The sequence below is a fragment of the Chiloscyllium plagiosum genome, unplaced genomic scaffold (genome assembly GCF_037043375.1).
Source record: "Chiloscyllium plagiosum isolate Xiang-an unplaced genomic scaffold, Cpla_swu_hap1 HiC_scaffold_46, whole genome shotgun sequence".
In the NCBI taxonomy this organism is placed as follows: Eukaryota; Metazoa; Chordata; class Chondrichthyes; order Orectolobiformes; family Hemiscylliidae; genus Chiloscyllium; species Chiloscyllium plagiosum.
The window spans coordinates 4,956,807-4,984,795 of NW_028270184.1; the positions used below are offsets into that span (position 1 = coordinate 4,956,807).

At 52.9% G+C, this 27,989-nt stretch overlaps 1 protein-coding gene across 4 annotated transcripts; it reads left to right on the plus strand.

Moving 5' to 3' along the window:
• Nucleotides 1-428: 428 nt before the first annotated feature.
• LOC122543821 (5'-3' exonuclease PLD3) lies at nucleotides 429-27,821 on the plus strand. 4 transcript variants are annotated; one of them, XM_087983748.1, is made up of 13 exons: nucleotides 429-711; nucleotides 2,997-3,155; nucleotides 8,227-8,397; nucleotides 9,274-9,396; nucleotides 11,120-11,331; nucleotides 12,487-12,670; nucleotides 15,916-16,030; nucleotides 17,240-17,367; nucleotides 19,306-19,506; nucleotides 22,509-22,648; nucleotides 23,244-23,409; nucleotides 26,163-26,262; nucleotides 27,582-27,821. In XM_087983748.1, the coding sequence occupies exons 1-13, from the start codon at nucleotides 658-660 to the stop codon at nucleotides 27,788-27,790; spliced, it is 1,962 nt and encodes a 653-aa protein (XP_087839874.1). In that variant the 5' UTR covers nucleotides 429-657; the 3' UTR covers nucleotides 27,791-27,821. The 4 variants fall into 4 exon arrangements, with proteins under 4 accessions (XP_087839874.1, XP_087839875.1, XP_087839877.1 ...); XM_087983749.1 differs by having other exon boundaries at nucleotides 8,248-8,397; XM_087983751.1 differs by lacking the exon at nucleotides 8,227-8,397.
• The last annotated feature ends 168 nt before the right edge of the window (nucleotides 27,822-27,989 follow it).

Below are 27,989 nucleotides of genomic sequence, written 5' to 3' on the forward strand. Positions count from 1 at the left end.
GCCGGATAAGGCAAGAGATAAGCAGGAGTGGTGGGACCAGTCTTAGGGAAGTGGAGGATGGAAACAGGGGGGGAAACAATGAAATAAGAAAAAATATATATATAAATATCGAGAGTTTGTTGAATTTGGTGTGTGTATGCCCTCTGCCTTGCCTGGCACTGGACATCACACCCACTTGCAATAAAGGACACTACTGGTTCAGATTTTGTCTCGGACTGCAATTATTGAAGTGTGTGAGCTTTGTTTCTCACAGGCAGCATCCGAGGAGCAGGAGGGTCGATTGCCCGAGATACAAGAGTCCCAGGGGGAGGTGAGAGACAACTTCAGTGACATGAAAGTTGGCTGTGGGACCACTGGAGGGCAGCCTTATTGCTGCCTGAGGGACAGAACAGGAAAGATATATTTTTTTAAAAAAAAAATCCCCGCTCTAACTGACAAACCGGTTTAAATTTGAAAGTCTCTGTTGTGGGAGCTGGCTGTTGCTTTGCTGGCCAGAAGGTGGTTATCGCCCGTTTCCTAAAAACGTCACTGCAAGCAACAACAACAACAACAAAAACCCCAACAAAGCAAGTGGCCAGCAGTGACTTTGAAGAAGTCTTTTAAAACAAAGTTTTGTTTCAGTGGGGAGTGGGGGCAAAGATTTCGTCTCGCTTTGCAATGCCAAGGAGGGTCGAGGTGCAACGGAGGAAGTCGAAGCGACTGAAAGAGCAGGTTTGTGCATCTTCGAGAGAGAGAGACGTAAAGTGATACCATTTTGTAAAACTACTGGGGACCGATTCGACTGCACGCTTTAAAAACCGTGACCAAATTTGTGGTCCTCCCTGAAATCTCCAGCATTCGTGAAATTAGCCAGTGAAACTTAATGTCATTGGCATCCCCTTGTCTAGGACCTTCGACTGTGATGTCTCTGTGTGTGTGTGTGTGTGTGCTGACCCTAGGATGGTAACAGAAGTTAAATGTGCATTCCTGTGTTTTATTTTGTCGATATCAACGCCTTATTGCAACATTTTTAACTGTATCAATTTCCAAAGCTGACAAGTTCCCCCTAAAGCACTTATATTCAAACGTGACAGGGACGGAGAGAGTTGGGGATTCACCTCCATCCCTTAATGTGCACCGCATTAAGATTAAACGAAATGTTGCATTTTTCAAAACTTATTTCTCCACAAAGCATTCCCGGAAGTGGACGCAGCAATTTCTTTCACTGTTTCAGTTTCTGATCGCTTTTGGCGCCAAAGAAAAAACCAACCCCCCCCCCCCCCCAGAGAGACGTGAGTGGAAAATTAATTGCCCCCATTCTCAATTGCAAAGGAACAACTCGAAAAGCAGCCCTGAAATTGTCAGCAGACATTACCGGGTCTGCGGGATGAAGTGAGGGGCCTGGGCAAAGATGCGTGAAAGCATTCAGAATTCAGAGATCACACGTTTTAAATTGTGTTGGAAACGAAACAAAGACGCTGTGGGAAGCAATTTTATTTTTCTCCCCCACCCAGGGAGAGGTTACAGTCTGAAAGGTATCGCCTGGAAATGTGGTGGTGGTGGGGGGGGGGGGGGGGGGCAGGTTCAGCTGAGCATTGCATGATTATTTGGATATTTAAGGGGTGGTTAGAGAGAGCTAGTCCGGGACACGATGGGCTGAAATGGCATCTTCCCAGAGTGTGGGGGATTCTGTGCAGAAAGGAGACACCAAGTCTTGGCCATGCTAAATTGCCCGTAGTGCTGGGTAAGGGGTAAATGTAGGGGTATGGGTGGGTTACGCTTCGGCGGGTCGGTGTGGACTTGTTGGGCCGAAGGGCCTGTTTCCACACTGTAATCTAATCTAATCTAAAAGTCTACACTGACCCTCTGAAGAGCACCCCAATCTTTCCCCAAAACCTTACATTTACCATGGCTAATCCACTCTAACCTACACATCCCTGGACACTATCGGACAATTTAGCACGGCCGATCCACTCTAACCTACACATCCCTGGACACTATGGGACAATTTCCCATGGCCAATCACCCTAACCTGCACATCCCTGGGCATTATGGGACAATTTAGCATGGCCAATCCACCCTAACCTGTACATCCCTGGGCACTATGGGACAATTTCCCATGGCCAATCCACCCTAACCTGTACATCCCTGGGCACTGTGAGGCAATTTAACACAGCCGATCCACTCTAACCTACACATCCCTGGACACTATGGGACAATTTAGCATGGCCAATCCACCCTAACCTGCACATCCCTTGGCACTATGGGACAATTTCCCACGGCCAATCCACCCTAACCTGCACATCCCTGGGCACTATGGGACAATTTAGCACGGCCAATCCACCCTAACCTGCACATCCCTGGGCAATATGGGACAATTTAGCACGGCCAATCCACCCTAACCTGCACATCCCTGGGCACTATGGACAATTTAGCATGGCCAATCCACCCTAACATGGGACAATTTCCCATGGCCAATCCACCCTAACCTGCACATCCCTGGGCACTATGGGACAATTTCCCATGGCCAATCCACCCTAACCTGCACATCCCTGGGCAATATGGGACAATTTAGCACGGCTAATCCACCCTAACCTGCACATCACTGGGCACTATGGACAATTTAGCATGGCCAATCCACCCTAACCTGCACATCCCTGGGCACTATGGGACAATTTAGCACGGCCAATTCACCCTAACCTGCACATCCCTGGGCACTATGGGACAATTTCCCATGGCCAATCCACCCTAACCTACACATTTTTGGACTGTGGGAGGAAACCAGCGCACCTGGAGGAAATCCACGCCGACATGGTGGGGGGATGTACAAACCCTGTGCAGTCACCCGAGGGTGGAATCGAACCCAGGTGCCTGGAGCTGTGAGGCAGAAGTGCTAACCACTAAAGCCACTCTGCTGTGCCTACATTCTGGGAGGAGGTTGCACTGGGAAGCCTGGAGCTGGGGAATCGTTTCACCACGGAGTCAGCGATGTGCTGTGTTTCCTGTTCTGGGAGCAGGTTCAAGAAGAGGGAGAGACGGAAACCGAGAGCCAGGAGCAAGCAGATTCCCGGTCCAGCGAAATGCTGGTCCTGACGCCCAGGAATCCTATCCGTGGGAGCTCCAGAACCCTGAGGAGCAGTGCGACAGCAAGGATTGAGGAGGAGGAGGCTGAGCCGGTGAGTATGGGGGGGGGGGGGCAATGTTAACATCAGGTATTTCAATCAAATTGATGGGTTGGACTGAGAAAAGGACACAGGGAATTCAGCAGGGGATTGAGAAATCAGCAAGAGGGCTTTTTGATTTTCCTGCTCCTCGGATCACCTCCACCCCCTCCCCCATTCACCCATTGTTCTCTCCCCAGCCTCACCCCACCCTGTTTTAGGGGTGGGATTTAAGTCTCACCAAGGCTAGGCCTAACATATGATGAACGGCTGAAGATCCTGGGATGGCATTCATGAGAGTTTAGAACATTGAGGAGAGATCTAATAGAAACTTACAAAATAATGCATGGCTTAGAAAGAGTGGATGCTGGGAATGTGTTTCCGTCAGGCGGGGAGACTGGGACCCGTGGGCACAGCCTTGGAATTGGAGGGGGTCAATTTAAAACGGAAATGAGGAGACATTCCTTCAGCTAGAGAGTGGTGGGCCTGTGGAATTCATTGTCATGGAGCGCAGTGGAGGCCGGGACGTTACGTGTCTTCAAGGCAGGGATTGATAAATTCTTAATCGTGCAAGCAATTAAGGGATACGGGGAGTGTGTGGGTAAGTGGCATTGAAATGGCCACCAGCCATGGTGTAGTAGACCCGATGGGCCGAATAGCCTTACTTCCACTCCTATGTCTTTTGGTCTTATAATCAAATGACCCCCCCCACCACTAGTCCAGTGAGATGACCATCATCCCTCTGCCTTCTGCTACCGTTCACACCTCCTCTACACGTGTCTTCCATCCCTTTGTCATCTCGTTCTGCTTGGCACTAACACCCCCATTCACATCTCACTCTCCTTCCCAGTTCTGGTGAAGGGTCCTAGGAATGGATCGCTAACTGTTTCAGTGTCCCCCCCACTCCCTGTCCCTCAGAGTGTTTCCAGCCTGTTTCGTTTTTTCTGACCTCCAGCACCTCCCCCAGGGGTTTTCAGTTTTGTAAATAAAATTACGAAACCTCTTTACTTCCGACTAACTTCCCAAAGGCAGATGATTTGCTGGTTAGTCGCTGTATGTGGGATCCTGCTGTGCATGGCCAGTGCATTTCCTGCATTGCTGACAGTGCTGACATTTGGCTGTGAACAGGCATTGAGACATCCTGAGGTTGTGATAGGTGCTATGCAAATGCACTTGCATTGTTTTTACATAGAGAGGGAGCTGTTAACAGGTCCTGTCATCCAGATGGTATCTCAGTCTCCAGCCAGAGGGACAGTGGGACCACAAGCTTTTAAAGGTTGGGGTAGAGGATTCGGATAAAGCTTTTGGGCAGGTTGGAGAGGGGAGCTGTCTGCCTGATGTATTGCGCTGCAGTTGGTGTGTTATAACGGGACATACAACTCAGACGCCCCCAAGATCCCCTCCCTAGCTCAGTCATTTCCTCCAGCCCCAAGTCCCCTCCCCTACCTCTGAAATCTCTCCCATCCCCTGCACCCCTCCCTATCCCTGTAACCTCCTCTGGCTCCTACACCCCCTCCCTATCTCTGTAACCCCCTCCAGCCCCTACACCCCCTCCCTATCTCTATCAAGCCTCCAGCCCTACACCCCCTCCCTATCTCTGTCACCCCCTCCAGCCCCTACACCCCCTCACTATCTCTGTAACCCCCTCCAGCCCCTACACCCCCTTCCCTACCTCTGTAACCCCCTCCAGCCCCTACACCCCTTCCCTATCTCTGTAACCTCCTCCAGCCCCTACACCCCCTCCCTATCTCTGTCACCCCCTCCAGCCCCTACACCCCCTCCCTATCCCTGTAACCTCCTCTGGCTCCTAACCCCCCTCCTTATCTCTGTCACCCCCTCCAGCCCCTACACCCCCTCCCTATCTCTGTAACTCCCTCCAGCCCCTCCACCCCCTCCCTATCTCTGTAACCTCCACCAGCCCTTACAAACCTCCGAGATCTCTGTGCTCCGATTCCGGGCCCCTTGAGCATCCCCCAATTCCCATCATTCAGCATTAGTGACCATTCCTTCAGCTTCCTGGGACTCTTAAGCTCTGGATTTCCCTTCCCTAAACCTTGCTGTCTCTCTCTCTCTCTCTCCCTTTCACTCCTCCAAGACCCTCATTAAAGCAAATTCTTTGGACGAGTCTGCCCCTAATAATGTGGCTCAGGGTCAAAACCTGTTGGGTTATACTGCCAGGAGGATGGTATGTCACGTAAAGGCGCTACAGGAATGCACATTGTTGTTGGCTGTACTTCACATCTCCTTCCTTCCTCACACCCGATCTCGTTCTACAACCTCCCCTAGTTGTGTTCCACTTTGGTGTATCGCTGTGAGTCACTGCAGGTACTTTGTATCGCAGGTCGAGAGTTTTGGTTCTGATACTGTACCTCAGTATTGTTACTGTTACTGTTCCTATGGAGGGAAGCAACTCAGACACAGTCTGTGGTATGTGCAGACAGTGCCCTCTCCTGGTGTGTGGAGGTGTTATCCTTTCACGAGAAGAGTCTGCTATTCTTACCCAACAGCTCTGCCATCTAACCCCTTCTCTCTCTTTCTCTCTGTATCTTTTTCACTCTGTCTCTCTCGGTCTCTTTGTCAGTCTCTCTCTCTCAGTCTCTGTCTGTCTTTATTTCTGGGAGAAAGTGAGCACTGGAGATCAGATTTGAAGAGTGTGTTGCTGGAAAAGCACAGCAGGTCAGGCAGCATCCCAGGAGCAGAATAAGCCATTCCTGAAACGTTGACTCTCCTGCTCCTCGGATGCTGCCTGACCTGCTGTGCTTTTCCAGCGCCTCACTCTGCGACTCTGTTTTTATCTCTCTCTGTCCGAGCCAATGGGCCAGCCACCTCATTCCCAGCTGTTAGTCATGGTTTTTCTCACGAAAAGGGAATCGAGTATTCACTCTCAACACTTTTGCTCATACTCCCAGTGCCAGAGTGGGAAGAGTTCAATGCAGCCGGAGGGTCAGTGCTGAGGGAGTGGGCACTGTGGGAGGGTCAGTGCTGAGGGAGTGGGCACTGTGGGAGGGTCAGTGCTGAGGGATCGCTGTGCTTTTGGAGGGTCAAGGCTGAGGGTGTGCCGCGCTGTCAGAGGGCCAGTGTTGATGGAGTGCCGCACTGTGGGAAGGTCAATGCTGAGGGAGTGCTACACTGTCGGAGGGTCAAGGCTGAGGCAGCACTGTGCTGTCGGAGGATCAGTACGGAGGGAGTGGACACTGTGGGAGGGTCAGTGCTGAGGGAGTGGGCACTGTCGGAGGGTCAGTGCTGAGGGAGTGGACACTGTCGGAGGGTCAGTGCTGAGGGAGCCGCATTGTCGGAGGGTCAGTACTGAGGGAGTGCCATGCTGTCGGGGGGTCAGTACTGAGGGAGCGCCATGCTGTTGGGAGGTCAGTGCTGAGGGAGCGCCATACTGTCGGTGGGGGGGGTCAGTACTGAGGGAGCGCCATGCTGTCGGGGGGGTGGGGTCAGTACTGAGGAAGCGCCATGCTGTCGGGGGGGGGGTCAGTACTGAGGGAGCGCCATGCTGTCGGGGGGCCGGTCAGTACTGAGGGAGTGCCATGCTGTCGGGGGGTCAGTACTGAGGGAGCGCCATGCTGTCGGGGGGGGGGGTCAGTACTGAGGGAGCGCCATGCTGTCGGGGGGTCAGTACTGAGGGAGCGCCATGCTGTCAGGGGGTCAGTACTGAGGGAGCGCCATGCTTTCAGGGGGTCAGTACTGAGGGAGCGCCATGCTGTTGGGGGGTCAGTACTGAGGGAGCGCCATGCTGTCGGGCGGTCAGTACTGAGGGAGCACCATGCTGTTGGAGGGTCAGTACTGAGGGAGCGCCATGCTGTCGGGGGGTCAGTACTGAGGGAGCGCCATGCTGTCGGGGGGTCAGTACTGAGGGAGCGCCATGCTGTTGAGGGGGGTCAGTACTGACGGAGCGCCGCACTGTCGGGGGGGGTCAGTACTGAGGGAGCGCCATGCTGTCGGGGGGTCAGTACTGAGGGAGCGCCATGCTGTCGGGGGGTCAGTACTGAGGGAGCGCCATGCTGTCGTGGGGTCAGTACTGAGGGAGCGCCATGCTGTTGGAGGGTCAGTACTGAGGGAGCGCCATGCTGTTGGAGGGTCAGTACTGAGGGAGTGCCATGCTGTTGGAGGGTCAGTACTGAGGGAGCGCCATGCTGTCGGGGGGTCAGTACTGAGGGAGCGCCATGCTGTCGGGGGGTCAGTACTGAGGGAGCGCCATGCTGTCGGGGGGTCAGTACTGAGGGAGCGCCATGCTGTCAGGGGGTCAGTACTGAGGGAGCGCCATGCTGTCAGGGGGTCAGCAGTGAGGGAGCGCCATGCTGTCGGGGGGTCAGCAGTGAGGGAGCGCCATGCTGTCGGGGGGTCAGTACTGAGGGTGCGCCATGCTGTCGGGGGGTCAGTACTGAGGGAGCGCCATGCTATTGGAGGGTCAGTACTGAGGGAGCGCCATGCTGTCGGGGGGTCAGTACTGAGGGAGCGCCGCACTGTCGTGGGGTCAGTACTGAGGGAGCGCCATGCTGTTGGGGGGGGTCAGTACTGACGGAGCGCCGCACTGTCGGGGGGTCAGTACTGAGGGAGCGCCATGCTGTCGGGGTGGTCAGTACTGAGGGAGCGCCGCACTGTCGAGGGGTCAGTACTGAGGGAGCGCCATGCTGTTGGGGGTGTTATCTTTCAGATGAGACATTAATTGCTGAGCTACCCCTGCCCTCTCGAAGGGTCAAGATTGTACGTATAGATTACTGTGGGTCTGATTATGTGTGTAAGAGAATCGAGTGGCTACTGTTGGTAAATGAGCGAGAGGGTGTTCTCTCTGGAGTCCTGGGGGCAAATATTTATCCCTCAACCAACAACACCAAAATCAAATGATCTGGATCATGCTCACATTGCTGTGTATGGGAGTTGTACACACAAAAAGTATGTTTTACAAAGTGCTTCGTTTTGGAGTGAGGGTGTCCTTTCTGTCCCAGAATGGACAGGGCATTGAGGAACCAGTTAGACATGTCTACCCTCTCCTGTATCTCTCTCTTGTGTGATATCACAGCGCACGGTGAAAGCAGTGCGCCAGCGCCTAATTTCAGAGTGGGTCATGTTCCATCAGGTTAATTTGAAACCACTTCAGGTTGTTCTGCAGAAGGTGAAGGCAGACTTAGATTTGAAGCAAAGGAGGATGAAGAAGGAGGAAGGGGAGGAAGAACAGAAGGAGGAAGAGGAGGATGGAACTGAGCACCAGGAGACCCCCAGGAGCATCATGGTCCCTCCTGTGGTCAAGGTCAGTATTACAATGGTCTGGGCTTGAAGGTCAGCTGCTGGTCACTGCAGGAGATGGTTGGTGACTGTGAGGAGACCTGCGATCTGAGGAATCCCACAGAGATTGCTGTTAGGAAAATATTTCAATTTGACAAGGGTCCGGCTGCTTGTTTTGAAATCCCTCCCTATCTCTGTCACCACTTCCAGCCCCTACACCCTCTCCCTAACCCCATACACCTCCTCCAGCCCCTACACCCTCTCCCTAACCCCATCACCTCCTCCAGCCCCTACACCCCCTCCCTATCTCTGTCGCCCACTCCAGCCCCTACACCCCCTCCCTATCTCTGTAACGCCCTCCAACCCCTACACCCCCTCCCTTTCTCTGTAACCCCCTCCAGCCCCTACACCCTCTCCCTGTCTCTGTTACCCCCTCCAGCCCCTACACTCCCTCCCTATCTCTGTAACCCCCTCCAGCTCCTACACCCCCTCCCTATCTCTGTCACCCTCTCCAGCCCCTACACCCCCTCCCTATCTCTGTAACCTCCTCTGGCCCATACATCCCTCCCAGTCTCTGTAACCTTCCCTCATTCCTGTCCTTTGACCATCCTCTGATTCCCATTGGTGGTCATGCTTCCAGCTGCTCGGGAGCTCTTCAAATCCACCACCCACCTCTCAGCCACCTGTCTCACTCTCTCTGTGTTGATTCCATTAAAGTACTCCTCAAAACTGCTCCGTTCGACAGACCTTTGGTTCACCTCACCTACTACCTCCTGGTGCGCCTTGGGGTTACATCCTGTCTGACAGACTCTCCCATGGAGTGGTTTGGGGAGGCTTTGCAGAGTGAAAGGCGATAGTAAAATGAAGCTTGTTGTTGATGTCTCTTTTACGTTCCCATTAGGAGGGTCTGAGACCAGCTATCTACAGCCTTCAGAAACTGAGAGCGAAAATTCCTGAAGAACCCAGAAAAAGGCCAACGTGGAGAGAGCTCCCAGAGATACCAACAGGGAGAAAAACTTCAAAGGTAATCCTTTCCTTCTCTGTCCTCCCTTCTCATCCTCACTTTGCGAAGAATCATTGTGGTTCTGTTTGTTATCTCCCCAGACATCCCGTGAAACACTCCCCAGGACAGGGACAGCACGGGGTTAGATACAGAGTAAAGCTAACTCTGCACTGTCCCCCTCATCAAACACTCCCCAGGAGAGGGGCAGCACGGGGTTAGATACAGAGTAAAGCTTTCTCTGCACTGTCCCCCATCGAACACTCCCCAGGACAGGGACAGCATGGGGTTAGATACAGAGTAAAGCTCTCTCTACACTGTCCCCCATCAAACACTCCCCAGGACAGGGGCAGCACGGGGTTAGATACAGAGTAAAGCTTTCTCTGCACTGTCCCCCATCGAACACTCCCCAGGACAGGGACAGCATGGGGTTAGATACAGAGTAAAGCTCTCTCTACACTGTCCCCCATCAAACACTCCCCAGGACAGGGGCAGCACGGGGTTAGATACAGAGTAAAGCTCTCTCTACACTGTCCCCATCAAACACTCCCAGCTCAGGGACAGCACAGGGTTAGATACAGAGTAAAGCTCCCTCTACACTGTCCCCCCCATCAAACACTCCCAGGACAGGGACAGCACGGGGTTAGATACAGAGTAAACCTCCCTCTACACTGTTCCCCCCATCAAACACTCCCAGGACAGGGACAGCACGGGGTCAGATACAGGGTAAAGCTCCCTCTACACTGTCCCCCATCAAACACTCCCAGGACAGGGACAGCACGGGGTTAGATACAGGGTAAAGCTCCCTCTGCCCTGTCCCCCATCAAACACTTGCAGGGACAGGGACAGCACGGGGTTAGATACAGAGTAAAGCTCCCTCTACACTGTCCCCCATCAAACACTCCCAGGACAGGGACAGCACGGGGTTAGATACAGAGTAAAGCTCCCTCTACACTGTCCCCCATCAAACACTCCCAGGGACAGGGACAGCACGGGGTTAGATACAGAGTAAAGCTCCCTCTACACTGTCCCCCCATCAAACACTCCCCAGGACAGGGTCAGCACGGTATGGAGGTGATGGTAATGATGAGACATGAGTGATGAGGGACTTTCTCGTCACACACACCCCTCATTTTCAAATGGCCTCTGCTGTCCTTGGATGCGAGGTCGGAGGGTATGGGGAATGAGCAATGTCGCCGGGGGTGGGGTGGGTGGTTTGGGGGGGGTGGTGGGGAGGTGGATACGTTCAGGACACAGGGATTGGAATCAGGTCCTTTTCTGTCTAAGCCCTGTCCAGCCTGGTCATTCCCCCTAACCCCCCCCACCCCCGCACATTCACACTTGTGCATTGCAGGGAGGGGGCATAGCATCGGAATGTACTGTGATGCCTCACATGGTGGAAATGCCCTCTGACCTGTGATGGCGTACGGGGTGGTGATTTGAGCAGATCCGTCACATTCTGCCCATGGAGCCAACCCTGTGAGTCTGGGCTAGCTATTTGACCGTGGGTGGCTTCAGCAATAGGAAGGTGCTCTCGATGCTTGCCACTCTTGGTGATTGCCTGTTTTGTTCCCCCACCCCCGTCTCTCTCTCTCTCTCTGTCTCTCTCCGTCTCTCTCCCTCCCTGTCTCTCCATCTCTTCCACCCCCATCTCCCTCTCTCCCCCTCCCTCTCTATATCTCTCTCTCTCTCCCCCTCCCTCTCTTTCCCCCCCCCCCCCCCCCTCTCTCTCTCACTCATATCATAGGGTACCTTGGCGAGGGTTCGGCCCAGCTCAGGCTTGCTGGTCTGCCTCCTGCTGGCCGCTCTCCTGCTCCTAGCTCTCCTTGGTTGGTACCTCCTGGGCTCGGGGCAGGTGGCACTGCCCACCGCGGCCTGGGGCCTGGTTGGCCTGCTGAAGGTGGACTGGATTTACAGCTCATTACCATGGCAACAGGAGGCCTGCCAAGACGACTGCAAGTAGGCCCAGGGAGTGGGGCACAGAGGGGGTGACAGAGATGGGGAGGGGGGCACGGAGGGGGTTACAGAGATAGGGAGTGGGTCATGGAGGGGGTGACAGAGATGGGGGGGCTCGGAGGGGATTACAGAGATAGGGAGGGGGTGTAGGGGTTGGAGGGGGTGACAGAGATAGGGAGGGGGTGTAGGGGCTGGAGGAGGTGACAGAGATAGGGAGGGGCTGGAGGGGGTTACAGAGATAGGGAGGGGGTGTAGGGGCTGGAGGAGGTGACAGACATAGGGAGGGGATGTAGGGGCTTACAGAGATAGGGAGTGGGGCATGATGGGGGTTACAGAGATAGGGAGTGGGGCACAAAGGGGGTTACAGAGATAGGGAGTGGGGCACGGAGGGGTGACAGAGATAGGGAGTGGGGCATGGAGGGGGTTACAGAGATAGGGCAGGGGGCACGGAGGGGGTGACAGAGATGGGGGGGCTCAGAGGGGATTACAGAGATAGGGAGAGGTTTTGGGGTTGGAGGGGGTGACAGAGATAGGGAGGGGGTGTAGGGGCTGGAGGAGGTGACAGAGATAGGGAGGGGCTGGAGGGGGTTACAGAGATAGGGAGGGGCTGTAGGGGCTGGAGGAGGTGACAGAGATAGGGAGGGGGTGTAGGGGCTGGAGGGAGTTACAGAGATAGGGAGGGGTGTAGGGGCTGGAGAGGGTGACAGAAATAGGGAGGGGGTGTAGGGGCTGGAGGGGGTTACAGAGATAGGGAGGGGGTGTAGGAGTAGGTGTAGGGAGGAGGTGACAGAGATAGGGAGGGGGTGTAGGGGCTGGAAGGGGTGACAGAGATAGGGAGGGGTGTAGGGGCTGGAGGGGGTGACAGAGATAGGGAGGGGGTGTAGGGGCTGGAGGGGGTGACAGAGATAGGGAGGGGGTGTAGGGGCTGGAGGGGGTGACAGAGACAGGGAGGGGGTGTAGGAGTAGGTGCAGGGAGGAGGTTACAGAGTAGGAAATGACTGGCCACCAGTGAGGGTAAGCGAGCACAGCAAGTCAGTTGGCACATGAGGCAGTAGCGGAGATGTCCAGGGAACGGGAGATCGGCACGGAGGCACCCTGGCTGCTTCTGGGACATTTAAATCCCGGGAGAGATCCGTGTGAGTATTGTTTGGTTTGCAGGTTGACTCTGGTGGAGAGTATTCCGATCGGACTTTCGTTCTCCAAAGGTGCCCTTCACCATGTCTCCATCTACAACGGCTGGATGGATCTCCTCGATCAGGCCAACCACACTGTGGAAATCGCAGCCTTTTACTTCACATTGCGGGGCGGTGACCTGAGCCAAGGGGATCCTTCAGCCTCTGAGGTGAACAGTGCTTTCTCAATCCTTGCCTGGCTTATACACATGTAAGAGTCCTGGAGTCACAGAGATGTACAGCACGCAAACGGACCCTTCAACCCACCTTGTCCGTGCCGACCAGATATCCCAAATTAATCTGCCAGCATTTGGCCCATATCCCTCCAAATCCGGGCTGTGAGTTTGCTCGGTGAGCTGGAAGACTTGTTCTCAGACGTTTCGTCACCATGCTGGGTAACATCATCAGTGAGCCTCTGATGAAGCGCTGGTGTTGTGTCTCGCTTTCTATTGATGTGTCTCGTGATGTGGTGGGTGTTATCACTTCAGGTTGTGTTTCTGAGAGTTTGGTAAATGGGGTTCAAATCGATGTGTTTGTTGATGGAGTTTCGGTTTGAGTGCCAGGCCTGTAAGGATTCCCGTGCATTGTCTAGGATGGATGTATTATCCCAGTCGGACTGGTGCCCCTCATCGTGTGTGTGTGTGTGTGTGTATGTGTGTGTGGGTACTAGTGATAGTTGGTCGTGTCCTTTGGTGGCCAGTTGGTGCTCATGTATCCTGGTAGCTAGTTTCCTGCTCGTCTGTCTGATGTATTTTGTCGCAGGCCTTGCAGGGTATTTTGTAAATGACATTAATTCTGCTGGTTGTTGGTACAGGGTCTTTTAGATTCATCAAGAGCTCTTTCAGTGTGTTGGTAGGTTTATGGGCTACCACGATGCCAAGGGGCTGGAGTAGTCTGGTTGCCATCTCCGACATGCCTTTAATGTGTGGTAATGTGGCTAGAGTCTCTGGGCGCGTTCTGTCTTTTTGTTTAGACCTAGACACACCAATAGAAAGCGAGACACAACACCAGCGCTTCATCAGAGGCTCACTGATGATGTTACCCAGCATGGTGACGAAACGTCTGAGAGCCAGTCTTCCAGCTCAGTGAGCAAACTTACAACCTGAACCTCAGCCCTGAGCTACAAATCTTTACAAAAATCGCAAACTCTAATTCCCTACCATTCACACTAAAGGCTATTCTATTCACATACCCATCCAGGTGCCTTTTAAATGTTGTCATTGTACCAGCCTCCACCACTTCTCCTGGCAGCTCATTCCATACACACACCACTCTCTGTGTGAAAAAAGTAGCCCCTCTGATCCCTTTTAAACCTTTTCCCTCTCACCTTAAACCTCAGCCCTCTAGTGCTGAACTCCCCTACCCCGAGGAAAAGACTTTGACTATTTAGCCTATCCATGCGTTTGATGATTTTATAAGTCTCTATAAGGTCACCCCTCAGCCTCCAACGCTCCAGGGAAAGCGGTGCTGGTGTAGTCAGCCTCTCCCTGTAGCTCAAACCCTCCAACCCTGGCAACATTCTTGTAAATCTTTTCTCAACCCTTTCACGTTTCACAACCTCCTGCTTGTGGCAGGGAATTGAATGCAGTATTCCAAAAGTGGCCTGACCAATGTCCTGTACAGACCTCCCAACTCCCATAGTCAGTGCACTGACCAATAAAGGCAAGCCATACCAAACGCCTTCTTCACTATCCTGCCTACCCGTCACTCCACTTTCAAGCCTGCACTTCCTGTAATGCTTTCTCCATCACTAATCAAAATTTCAATCGCTAAAACCTGCCAGGGAAAAGCGTCCGGTTTTGGGGAACGAAATCTGGGCCCTGTCTGGCCTGCATGTGACTCCACAACCACAGCAATGTGGTTTGTCTCCTAACTGCCCTCTGTAATGGCCCTAGTTAGTCCCTCGGACAATTAGGGATGGGCAATAAGTGTTGGCCTTCCCTTCAGGCAAACGTTTCCAAACGGATGAGATTTTCCAACCAGTTGTACTTGCTCTCTGAGAGACACTGGGCTTCCTTCGATTAGTTTAAAGCTGTATAATGAGGTCAGCCAGGTGAACCTTATAGAAGGCGAGCTCCCTGTTTGGGGTTGTTAACCTTGGCAAAAGTGAGGGCTGCAGATGCTGGAAACCAGAGTCTAGATTAGAGTGGTGCTGGAAAAGCACAGCAGGTCAGGCAGCGTCCGAGGAGCAGGAAAATTGACGTTTCGGGCAAAAGCCCTTCATCAGGTTAACCTGGTACAACCAGGGATGACAGATATAAACAGGTGAAGAGGTGTCCCCAGAGAAGGAGCACGCGGTGTCTACCAGCACCCTCGAGGTTTTCAGGGAGAGGTGGGCACCGCAGGGTGTGGAGGGTTTTATTTCCCCCTCCGACTCTATTTTGAGGCAATCCCTGCCCTCCCCTTCACTGTTTGATCACACAGCATTGCCCTCCGAGAAGGGCACTGCTTGTCACTGGCCACTGGGGTGTTTCCTTTCTTCCTGGCGGTGGAATAGGGATAAAAATTTCTGTATTTGTTATTCTTCACTGTGTCCGACACCTACACACACGCGCGACATGGGCGCTGGGGACTGAATAAGCACTACCGATGTTAGGCGGTAGGGTGGGGGTGGAGAGAGAGAGAGAGAGAGAGAAGAAATAACCCTGAGTGGAGATTTAGAATCTCCTCCGTTCAGGGGGCTGACTCTGAGCCAGCTGGCCAAAGGAAAATTAACAGGGGAGTGTCAGAGGTTCTGTTCACTCTGAGAGCTGGCCCAGTGGGGGCCTTCCTGGGGTCAAGGACTTCCCCCGTGTCAATTAGAGGCTATGGTGTGCAATTCTGGTCTCCTTCCTATCTGAAAGATGTTGTGAAACTTCAAAGGGTTCAGAAAAGATTTACAAGGATGTTGCCAGGGTTGGAGGGTTTGAGCTACAGGGAGAGGCTGAACAGGCTGGGGCTGTTTTCCCTGGAGCGTCGGAGGCTGAGGGGTGACTTTATAGAGGTTTACAAAATTATGAGGGACATGGATAGGATAAATAGACAAAGTCTTTTCCCTGGGAGTACAGAACTAGAGGGGCATAGGTTTTGGGTGAGAAGGGAAAGATATAAAAGAGATCCAAGAGGCAACTTTTTCACACAGAGGGTGGTGCGTGTATGGAATGAGCTGCCAGAGGAAGTGGTGGAGGCTGGTACAATTGAAACATTTAAGGGGCATTTGGATGGGTATATGAATAGGAAGGGTTTGAAGGGATATGGTCCGGGTGCTGGCAGGTGGGACTGGATTGGGTTGGGAGATCTGGTCGGCATGGACGGGTTGGGCCGAAGGATCTGTTTCCGTGCTGTACATCTCTATGACTCTAAGTGGTGACTCGGTGACGGGATATTCTGTGGAGTTGCCTCACGCCCTAATTTTAGCGATGTGGTTTGTGCGCAGGGTGAGCAGGTCTTTAAGCAGCTGGCGGGTTTGAAATCACGAGGGATTACCCTGAAGATCGCTGTCAACAGCCCCCAGCAGTCTGAAAAAGACACAGACGATCTTGCGAAAAGCGGTGAGTCCCTTGTTTACTGACTGCCGCCTCCTCTATGTTCCTGTCCCTCCGTATGACCACCACCCCCGTCCAACTCTCCCTCAACATTCGCCACCAGGATAACCCCAAATTCTTGCCAGGATTGTTAGTAGCCCCTTGGCCACTGTGAATGGTGGCAGGCTATTCGGCCACAGGGGAAGCACACTGCTGCTTCCTCAAGTTCTTTGAAATTTTTGGACCACAATATTTGTGTGTTGTCTCCCTCTCTGTCAAGCCCTCTTATAGAGTCAGAGAGATGTACAGCATGGAAACAGACCCTTTGGTCCAACCTGTCCATGCCGACCACATATTGTTTTAATTCATTCCCTTTATACATTTGCTTCAGAAGCCTACCCCAGTAGGCCATTTATTCCAGATTTCTATCTTCCTTTTTGCATTTTCCTGCCCCCTTCCTACTAAGATTTGATGAATCCAACGTTGGCAATAAACTTGCGGGATACCCGACTTGGAACGATCTGATCTCTTCTGCCTTCAGGTCAATCGCCCTCTCACCGTTCTGTTCACGAGACCGTAAGACTATAGGAGTGGAGTGGGGGAAGGCCATTCAGCCCATTGAGTCTTCTTCTACCCCCCCCCCCCCCCCCCCATTGAATGAGACCATGGATGTTCAATAGTGGTGACCCTACAGCTTCCTAGCTCCTGGAGGGGAGGTGAAGGTCTAATGGTTTTACCCTGAGTAATAATCCAGAGGCCCACGGTCTCAGAGACCTGGGAACCTGTGTTTGAACCCCGTGAGAGCATGTGGTGCTATTTGAATTCAGTAAAAAGAATCTGGAATCAAGACCAATGATGACCATGAAACCATTGTTGCAAAAATCCATCTCATGTTCAATAATGTCCTTCAGGAAAGGGAACTACTGTCCTTGCCTGAGGTCTGGGCCTACTGGTGACCCCAGACCCACAGCGATGTGGTTGACTCTTCACTGCCCTCTGGGCAATTAGGAACAGGCAATAAATGCAGGCCCAGCCACATCCTTTGGTTAAAAATTTTAAGGAAAGGATTGTAGCAATCTTCCTGTCCTCCACCAACTCTGCTTCCTGCGCATCGTTCTGGATATCCTTAGTACTCCAAAGGTCTGGAGATCTATTGCTCACGGTAAGTTCCTGTTGTCAGTCTATGTTCTGAGTCACGCTCTGATTCTCGTCTGACTGTGCTGTTTTGTGGTGCAGGTGCTGAGGTGAGGCATGTGTTCCTGAAAAACCTGACGGGTGGCATTGTCCACACCAAGGTCTGGGTGGTCGATGGACGCCATGTCTACATCGGCAGCGCCAACATGGACTGGCGCTCACTGACCCAGGTAACTAACAGGGAGGGGTGGCGGTGATGTGCGCTTAGAGGCCCCTGGGGAGACCAACCACCGATGGTTCAGAGGACGCAACCCTAAGCACAGGGCGGCCATTCGGTCCCTCCAAACCTGCTTCTCCATTCCACAAGGGAGTGGCTGATCCAGTTGTGGCCTGAATTCCAACTTTCTGCACCACCCCCACTTTTCAGAGATTCCTTCAGTCTCTTCTCTCGTTCCCCTCATCTCCACGAAGTCCGGTGAAAGATGGGCATCAAACTGGTGCCCACCATCAAAGGGCGATCATCCAATGCAAAGCTTATTCATTCACCCTGAGGTGGCCAACCACTCGAGACCTGCTTTTGGTGGGAGGAGGGGCTGGTGTAATGGTAATGTCACTGCGCTAGATAATCCAGAGGCCCACTCTGATGATGAGGCCACCGGTTCAAATCTTGGCACAGCTGCTGATGGAACTTCATAGAATTCCTTGCAGTATGGAAACAGGCCATTGGGACTAGATTGGGTTGGTATATATGGAAGGGTTGGACCAAAGGGTCTGTTTCCATGCTGTACATCTCTATGACTCTATGAGTCCACACCAAAAAGCGACCAACCACCAATTTCCCATGGCTAACCCACCTAGCCTGCACACTATGGGGCAATGTAGCATGGCCAATCCACACTAACCTGCACATCTTTGAAAGGAAACCCCCCTTATACACACACACACACGCAGTTGCCTGAGGGTGGAATCAAACCCAGAAACCCAGGTCCCTAGTGCTGTGAGGCAGTAGGCCACTGTGAAACCTGGAACATCCAGCTCCTCTCCATGATAATGACCATCAAAGATTGTCACAAAAACCCATCCGTTTCACCACCGCCCTTCAGGGAAGGAAATCTGCCATCCTTACCCAGTCTGGCCCACACGCACACACGGTTCCAGACCCACAGCAACGGGGGTTAACTCTTAATCACCGTCTGTAATGGCCCGAGGGGCTGTTAGTGAAGGACAACTCATGTCGGTTATTGCTATCGTTAGATCAAAGCGTCATGGTAACCAAATAGTTGTGTCGTGCCTCTGTGTGTGGGTTGGGGAAGAAGGTTTTAATCAGGTAATTACTTTCCAGTGACCTGCTGGGAGGTGTTCAGGGTGTGGGTGAGATTCTAGTCTGCTGTCGTGGCCCAGTCAGAGGAACAGCTCTGTCCACTCTTCTTAGGAAGTTGTGGGGCTGTAAGTTCCTGCACTGGGGTCCAGTGCAAATCCAGGCCAACAGAGAGCATTGTTGAAGGTGCCTATCCATTGACTGGATAGTAAACCCACCTCACCAATCCCTGAAGGTAGACAAGGAAGATCCAACAGGAAGAAGAGGTGATGGCCTAGTGGTGTTATCTCCAAGCTATTGATCCAGAGACTCCTGGTGATGTGCTGGGGACCTATTCAAATCCCAACATGGTGGAACTTGAATTAATTTTCAAAATGAAACAAAATTTGGAATTAAGAGCCTAACGATGACCATGGGTGAATTGCTGATTGTTGGAAAAACCCATCTGGTTCACTAATGCCCTTCAGGGAAGGAAAATGCCAAACTTACCCGATGTGGCCTAAATGTGACTCCAGACCCACGGCAATGTGGTTGACTCTCAGTTGCCTTCTGGGTAATTAGGATGGGGCAGTAAGCGCTGGCCTGGCCAGAGATGCCCACATCCCGGGAATGATTGAAAAGTAAAGGGCAAGTCAGAAGTGTGGGGAACGCGGGCAGCTGTGCCCTGCACAGGGCCCCGGGTTTGATATTTGTACCCAGTCACGGAAACCAGGCCAGGTGGGTTGTTGGGATCCTACTATGCACGCGTTTTGAGTTGCGGATCCGTTGGCTCGGGAAGTAGAGGTAGGCGCCAGGGTAATGTAATTCTTCAGTGGCTCACATTTCCCCTCTCCTCGCGTTCTGCTGACAGGTCAAGGAGCTGGGGGTGGTGCTGTCCAACTGTAGCTGCCTGGCACGTGACATGGACAGGATCTTCGGCACCTACTGGTACTTGGGTGGGGAGGGGGCAGCTCTCCCCCGACGGTGGCCTGGCAGGTACACTGCCCTGTCCAGCAAGGAGCAGCCGCTCAGGCTGAAACTGAACGGGATTGAAGCGGACGTGTACGTCTCGGTGAGTATCCCAGTCCTTTCCCGCGTCGCTGTGCTGAAAGTCAGAGGGTGGGGAAGACAGGGATAGGTGGCCGGTCTCTGCTGCTAGCGGGGAGCGGGAGAATTTTGATTGTATTTAGAGTCAGAGTCACAGAGGTGGACAGCACGGAAACAGACCCTTTGGTCCAACTCGTCCATGCTGCCCGGATATTTCGACACAATCTAGTCCCACTTGCCAGCATTTGGTCCATATCCCTCTAAAGAAGAAGGGCTTATGCCCGAAACGTCGATTCTCCTGTTCCCTGGATGCTGCCTGACCTGCTGCGCTTTTCCAGCAACACATTTCCAGCTCTGATCTCCAGCATCTGCAGACCTCACTTTCTCCCCATATCCGTCTAAACCCTTCCGTATTCCTGATGAAGGGCTTTTGCCCGAAACGTCGGATTTTCCTGCTCCTCGAATGCTGCCTGAACTGCAGCATCACTTTTCCGGCACCACTCTATTCCAGAATCTGGCTTCCAGCATCTGTAGCCATTGTTTTTACCTATTCATATACCCATCTAGATGCCTTCTAAATGCTGTAATTGTACCAGCCTCCTGTGAAACTTGAAAGGGTTCAGAAAAGATTTACAAGGATGTTGCCAGGATTGGAGGGTTTGAGCTACAGGGAGAGGCTGAACAGGCTGGGGCTGTTTTCCCTGGAGCGTCGGAGGCTGAGGGGTGACCTTATAGAGGTTTACAAAATTATGAGGGACATGGATAGGGTAAATAGACAAAGTCTCTTCCCTAGTGGGGGGGAGTGCAGAACTAGAGGGCATAGGTTTCGGGTGAGAGGAGAAAGATATAAAAGGGACCTAAAAGGGCAACTTTTTCACACAGAGGGTGGTACGTGTATGGAATGAGATGCCAGAGGAAGTGGTGGAGGCTGGTACAATGACAACATTTAAAAGGTATTTGGATGGGTATATGAATAGGAAGGGTTTGGAGGGATATGGGCCGGGTGCTGGCAGGCGGGACTAGATTGGGTTGGGATATCTGGTCGGCATGGACGGGTTGGACCGAAGGGTCTGTTTCCATGCTGTACATCTCTATGACTCCATGACTTCCTCTGGCAACTCCTGCCATACACGCACTACGCTCTGAATGAAAAACCTGCTCCTTGGGTCCTTTTTATATCTTTCCCCTCTCACCTTAAACCTATGGCCTCTATGTTTGGGCTCATACACCCTGAGGAAAAGACCTTATCTATTTATCCTATCCATGCCCCTCATGATTTTATAAACCTCTATAAGGTCACCCCTCAGCCTCTGACTTTCTAGGGAAAATAGTCCTATTCAGCCTCTCCCTGTAGCTCAAACCCTCCAGCCCTGCCAACATCCTTGTAAATCCCTTCTGAACCCTTTCAAGTTTCACAACATCCTTCCGAAAGCAGGGAGACCAGAATTGAACGCAGTATTCCAAAAGTGACTTACTGACGTCCTGTACAGCCGCAACATGACCTCCCAACTCCCGTACTCAATGCACTGACCAATGAAGGCAAGCATACCAAACACCTTCTTCACTATCCTGTCTACCTGTTACTCTACTTTCAAGGAACTATGCACCTGGACCCCTAGGTCTCTGTTCAACAGCACTCCCCAGGGCCTTACCTTCGGATGCTGCCTGAATTGCTGTGCTCTTCCAGCACCACTAATCCAGAATCTGGTTTCCAGCATCTGCAGTCATTGTTTTTACCTCATTAACTGTATAAGTCCTGCCCACATTCTTCAAAGCTCCAATGGGTACAGGCCCAACCTACCCAACCTCTCCTCATGCTACCATCTGTCGGAGGTCAGGAAGTTCCTCGGTTTTCCATCCACGGTAAGTATACCCATCCTGAGGCAAGGGGGCTTGAACAATGCACACACTCTGCTAGATCTCTTGCAAGTGTGGCCATGTATCCCAGAATCCCTACAGTGTGGAAACACTTTGGCCCAACAGGTCCACGCTGACCCTCCGAAGAGTAACCCACCCAGACCCATTCCCCTACATTAACCCTGACTCATGCCCCAACACTACACATCCCTGAACACTATGGGCAATTTAGCACGGCCAGTTCACCCTAACCTGCACATCCCTGAACACTATGGGGCAATTTAGCACGGCCAATCCACCCTAACCTGCATATCCCTGAACACTATGGGCAATTTAGCATGGCCAGTTCACCCTAACCTGCATATCCCTGAACACTATGGGCAATTTAGCATGGCCAGTTCACACTAACCTGCACATCCCTGAACACTATGGGGCAATTTAGCATGGTCAATTCACCCGAACCTACACATCCCTGAACACTATGGAGCAATTTAGCATGGCCAATTCACCCTAACCTGCACATCCCTGAACACTATGGGACAATTTAGTATGGCCAATCCACCCTAACCTACACATCTGTGAACACTATGGGCAACTTAGCATGGCCAATCCATCCTAACCTACACATCCCTGAACACTATGGAGCAATTTAGCATGGCCAATCCACCCTAACCTACACATCCGTGAACACAATGGGCAAGTTAGCACAGCCAATCCACCCTAACCTGCACATGCCTGAACACTATGGGGCAATTTAGTTTGGCCAATCCACCCTAACCTACACATCCGTGAACACAATGGGCAAGTTAGCATGGCCAATCCACCCTAACCTGCACATGCCTGAACACTATGGGGTAATTTAGCACGGCCAATCCGCCCTAACCTGTGCATCTTTGGATTGTGGGAGGAAACCGGAGCACCCGGAGGAAACCCACGCAGACACAGGGAGAATGTGCAAACTCCACACAAAGACAGTCACCCGAGGCTGGAATCGAATCCCGGTCCCTGGCGCTGTGAGGCAGCAGTGCTAACCACACAGCCACCGTGCTGCCCACTTGTGTAGAGATGTAAGCTATGTTAGATTTCTCTTCTGAGTCTGAGGGATGGGAGTGAACGTAGGACCCGGGCTGTCCGTCCGACCAACTGTACTGGACTCTCTCTCTCCTGCAGAGCGCTCCGCCCTCCCTCTGCGCCTCTGGTCGCACTTCAGACCTCAGCGCCATCCTGAGCGTGATCGATGATGCGGAAGCTTATGTCTTCATCTCAGTCATGGAGTTGGTCCCCCTCTGCCAGTACTGCAAACCTCCGAGGTAGGTGGGCTGCTGACCTGAGAGGTGAGGAAGGTTTTGCCAGGGATGAGAGGTGCGCGCAGGGTTGGGAGATCTACCCAACCACTTGGAGCCGGTCCCTGCCCCCTGCATCCCCTGACTGCTGCCTCTGAGCTCTGTGTCCGGCGTGATGCCCCACCGCTGCCCCCACACCACCCCGAGCTGGGGAAATAGCCGGGCCGGCCCTGCTGCTGTCGAGGGGCCGAGCCAAGGATAGCTCACCAGCCCCTCGACTGGGTGTGAGACATTCCTTGGTAACCGTTTGAAGGCAGAGGTGGTTTGGGGGCAGGGGAGTGTTTATGGGAAGGATGTGTAGTAGGGGGTGGATACCTTTACTGATGCTTTAACCCGACCCGTGTCGCTACAAATCGGACGGTCTTGGGTGCGTCGCCAATCCCGTGGGATCTTGCTGTGTGCCCATCAGGCATCACTGCCCTTCAGAGGGTGTTTTGGTGGGTGCGTGTGACGTTCTGAGGTGGAAAGATCGTCTCAATTGGTAAGTGAGGGGGTGCATCTGTTACAATGTTTTAACTTGTTCATTTGCCGATTGCCCGCTTTCCACCCCCCCCCCCCAAAGATTCTGGTCCGCCATCGACGATCGTCTGCGTGAAGCGGCTTGCCAGCGGAAAGTGTCAGTCCGCCTGCTAATCAGCTGCTGGGAGCACTCTTACCGGCCGATGTATGTCTACCTGAAGTCCCTGAGTGTCCTCGCTGAGCAGCCGCTGCACTGCAATATCGAGGTGGTGAGTCACTGGATTGTCAGCAGCCATTTTACTGCCTGTGCTTCCATTCGACTCTAAGTACGCACCCCCCTGCCCCTTACAGAGGGGGGGGCCACTTTGCCCATAGGGCTGACGGATGAAAGGTCCATCGGAGGAAGGGCGGAGGAATGGTATTTTTATTTTATAGAATCCCTACCGTGTGGAAACAGGCCCTTCGACCCAACAAGTCCACACCAACCCTCCGGATAGTGACCCACGCGGAGCCATCCCCCTACCCTGTTATCCTATATTTACCCCTGACTAATGCACCTAACCTGCACATCCCTGGGCACTATGGGACAATTTAGCATGGCCAATCCACCCTAACCTGTACATCTCTGGGCACTATGGGACAATTTAGCACGGCCAATCCACCCTAACCTGTACATCTCTGGGCACTATGGGACAATTTAGCACGGCCAATCCACCCTAACCTGCACATCCCTGGGCACTATGGGACAATTTAGCACGGCCAATCCACCCTAACCTGCAATCCCTGGGCACGATGGGACAATTTAGCACGGCCAATCCACCCTAATCTGCACATTCCTGGGCACTATGGGACAATTTAGCACGGCCAATCCACCCTAACCTGCACATCCCTGGGCACGATGGGACAATTTAGCACGGCCAATCCACCCTAACCTGCACATCCCTGGACACTACGGGACAATTTAGCACGGCCAATCCATCCTAACCCACACATCCCTGGGCACTATGGGACAATTTAGCACGGCCAATCCACTCCAACCTGCACATCCCTGGGCACTATGGGACAATTTAGCACGACCAATCCACCTTAACCTGCACATCCCTGGGCACTATGGGACAATTTAGCATGGCCAATCCACCCTAACCTGTACATCTCTGGGCACTATGGGGCAATTTAGCACGGCCAATCTACCCAAACCTGCACATCCCTGGGCACTATGGGACAATTTAGCACGGCCAATCCACCCTAACCTGCAATCCCTGGGCACGATGGGACAATTTAGCACGGCCAATCCACCCCAACCTGCACATCCCTGGGCAATATGGGACAATTTAGCACGGCCAATCCACCCTAACCTGCACATCCCTGGGCACGATGGGACAATTCAGCACGGCCAATCCATTCCAACCTGCACATCCCTGGACACTATGGGACAATTTCCCAAGGCCAATCCGCCCCAACCTGCACATCCCTGGGCACGATGGGACAATTTAGCACGGCCAATCCACCCCAACCTGCACATCTCTGGACACTATGGGACAATTTAGCACGGCCAATCCACCCCAACCTGCACATCCCTGGACACTATGGGACAATGTAGCATGGCCAATTCACCCTAACCTGTACATCCCTGGACATTATGGGGCAATTTAGCACTGCCAATCCACCCTAACCTGCACATCCCTGGACACTATGGGACAATTTAGCACGGCCAATCCACCCTAACCTGCACATCCCTGGACACTATGGGACAATTTAGCACGGCCAATCCACCCCAACCTGCACATCCCTGGACACTATGGGACAATGTAGCATGGCCAATTCACCCTAACCTGTACATCCCTGGACATTATGGGGCAATTTAGCATGGTCAAACCACCCTAACCCGCACATCCCCGGGCACTATGGGACAATTTAGCACGGCCAATCCACCCTAACCTGCACATCCCTGGACACTATTGGACAATTTCCCAAGGCCAATCCACCCCAACCTGCACATCCCTGGGAACGATGGGACAATTTAGCACGGCCAATCCACCCCAACCTGCACATCTCTGGACACTATGGGACAATTTAGCACGGCCAATCCACCCCAACCTGCACATCCCTGGACACTATGGGACAATGTAGCATGGCCAATTCACCCTAACCTGTACATCCCTGGACATTATGGGGCAATTTAGCATGGTCAAACCACCCTAACCCGCACATCCCCGGGCACTACGGGACAAGTTAGCACAGCCAACCCACCCTAACCTGTACATCCCTGGACATTATGGGGCAATTTAGCACGGCCAATCCACCCTAACCTGTACATCCCTGGACATTATGGGGCAATTTAGCACGGTCAAACCACCCTAACCTGCACATCCCTGGACATTATGGGGCAATTTAGCACGGCCAATCCACCCTAACCTGCACATCCCTGGACATTATGGGGCAATTTAGCACGGCCAATCCACCCTAACCTGCACATCCCTGGGCACTATGGGGCAATTTCCCATGCCCAATTCACCCTGACCTGCACATCTTTGGACTGTGGGAGGAAACCGGAGCACACGGAGGAAACCCACGCAGACACGGGGAGAACGTGCAAACTCCACACAGACAGTTGCCTGGGGCTGGAATCGAACCCGGGTCCCTGGTGCTGTGGGTCAGTAGTGCTAACTACTGAGACACCGTGCCACCCCCACAGTCGCTGTTAGCAGTCGTCGGTGTCCCACTCTCTCTCATTAGAGCATGCCTCAGGTTAAAGGGTGAGCTCAAGAAGGCAGGATCTCAGCCCGCTGCCGGATTCAAGCCTACCTCGTTGGTGTGACTCTGCATCGCAAGCCAGCCTCTCAACCAACTGAGCTGACCGGCTTCCTACTCTTTGTACTAACGCCAGCGTGACTGTACGAGCAGTCATCAGCTGTGGAACTCCATGTCATTCTCTACGATGGTTAACACGTGGTGACGAGAATCTGTTGCGCTTTCATCCAACACATGACTGTCCCCAGCCCCTCTCATTTTCCTCTTGCAGAAGATCTTCAAAGTTCCAGCCACAGAGCAACAGAAAAAAATACCGTTCAGCAGGGTCAACCACAACAAATACATGGTCACCGATCGCATTGCCTACATTGGTAAGTAGGTACTGGAAACTAAAACAATGCTGGAGCTCGTAGTGGGTCAGGCAGCAACCATGGAGAGAAAGCAAGCTGGCGTCTTGTGATGACTCAAAGCTAAAGTGAAGTGTGCAGGGGGCTAGCGTTAAAGTGGAGGCGCGGAGTGCTGGGGGAGAAAGGACGTTGAGCGTCCAAACTAGGCGATCATGGTAGAGCAATGCCTAGTCTAACTGCCAGAGTGGAAAGTACAGTGGAGTGTGGGGAGGGCAGAGAGGGTGACAGAGAATGTGACAAACAAAAAGGGGTGTGGATTAGAGTGGCGCTGGGAATGCACAGCAGTTCAGGCAGCATCCGGGGAGCAGTAAAATCGACGTTTCGGGCAAAAGCCCTTCATCAGGAATACAGGCAGAGAGCCTGTTGGTGAGGCAGCGCGCTTTGTTGGGCAAATTAGGAACAAAGTGGGATGTTCCAGGAAATTGCCCCCACTGGCCTCACCTCCTTGTGCAACTCCACCACTCCTACTGGTGGGTGGGCGTAATTACAATGTGACATGTTTACATAATAGTTCCCCATTGTATTTCTGGGTGTTGGCAAAATATTGATGGGAGGGAGGTGGCTGTAGCGGTAGCATTACTAATATGTTTAATAAATAAGTAAATGTCAATTGTGTATGGCCAGGGCTTTCTCTGTGAGTTGAGAGTGTCATTGGCAACGTCCCTTTTTATTGTACATGCCCAATTGTTCCTGATGGTTGAACGATTGCAGTCCATGTGGTTGTAGAGACACCCACACAGTGTTGTTAGGGAGGGCATTCCAGCATTTTGACCCAACAACACTGAAGGAACGGCCGATATATTTCCAAGTCGGGATGGTGAGGGGCTGGGAGGGGAACCTGCAGGAGATGGCGTTCCCATCTGTCTGTTGTCTTTGTATTTGAGGCCAGAGCTCATGGGTTTGGAAGGTGCTGTCTGAGGAACTTTGGTGAATTTCTGTAGTCCAGATGGTACACACTGCTGCGACTGAGGGTCGCTGGTGGAGGGGGTGGATCTGGTGCCAATCAAGCGGGTTGCTTTGTCCTGGATGGTGTCGAGCGTCTTGAGGGTTGTTGGAGCTGCCCCCATCCAGGGCAACTGAGGAGTATCCCAACGGACTCCTGACTTGTGCCTGGCAGACAGTGGACAGGCTCTGGGGAGTTGCGTTACTTGCTGCGGGATTCCCAGCCTCTGATCTGTCCTTGGCTGATCCATATTAGGGTTGTGTGTGCCGACTGTGAGGAAAGCACTGGGCATGGAGCTGTGTTAAGGTTTCACCATTCCATGTGTGTTCTGTGCTTGCAGGGACATCTAACTGGGCGGAGGATTACTTTGTGAGAACGGCTGGAGTGGGGCTCGTCATAAACCAGACAGGCGTGGCACATGACAACCCTGGCACGGTGCAGAGCCAGCTGAAAGCAGTGTTCGAGCGAGACTGGACTTCGACTCATGCACTGAGGCTGGACAGTGAAGAAATGAAGCAGCAATGCCTGTGGCACAGGGAGGGTGCATAAGGAGCTGGGAGCATTAGAAACAGTCCTGTGTTTGGGGGGGGGTGGGGTGGGGGGGGGGGGGTGTTCTGGGGTGAGATCGAGGGAGCCACGTTTAGAAACCCAAGGCTCTCTCCGTCTCTCCCTCCCTCGACGCCCTTTGTTCCCCTCCCACACCTCACCACTTGGCGAAATAGCTTCTTTAAGATGTGTAGGACTTGCT

Bases quoted from the DNA above. Each gene is read 5' to 3' on its own strand.
- LOC122543821 (XM_087983748.1), top strand. From the start codon at position 658: ATGCCAAGGAGGGTCGAGGTGCAACGGAGGAAGTCGAAGCGACTGAAA. The intron at 11,332-12,486 runs GTAGGCCCAGGG...TTTGGTTTGCAG, and splicing joins GCCTGCCAAGACGACTGCAA to GTTGACTCTGGTGGAGAGTA. The intron at 22,649-23,243 runs GTAGGTGGGCTG...CCCCCCCCAAAG, and splicing joins CAGTACTGCAAACCTCCGAG to ATTCTGGTCCGCCATCGACG.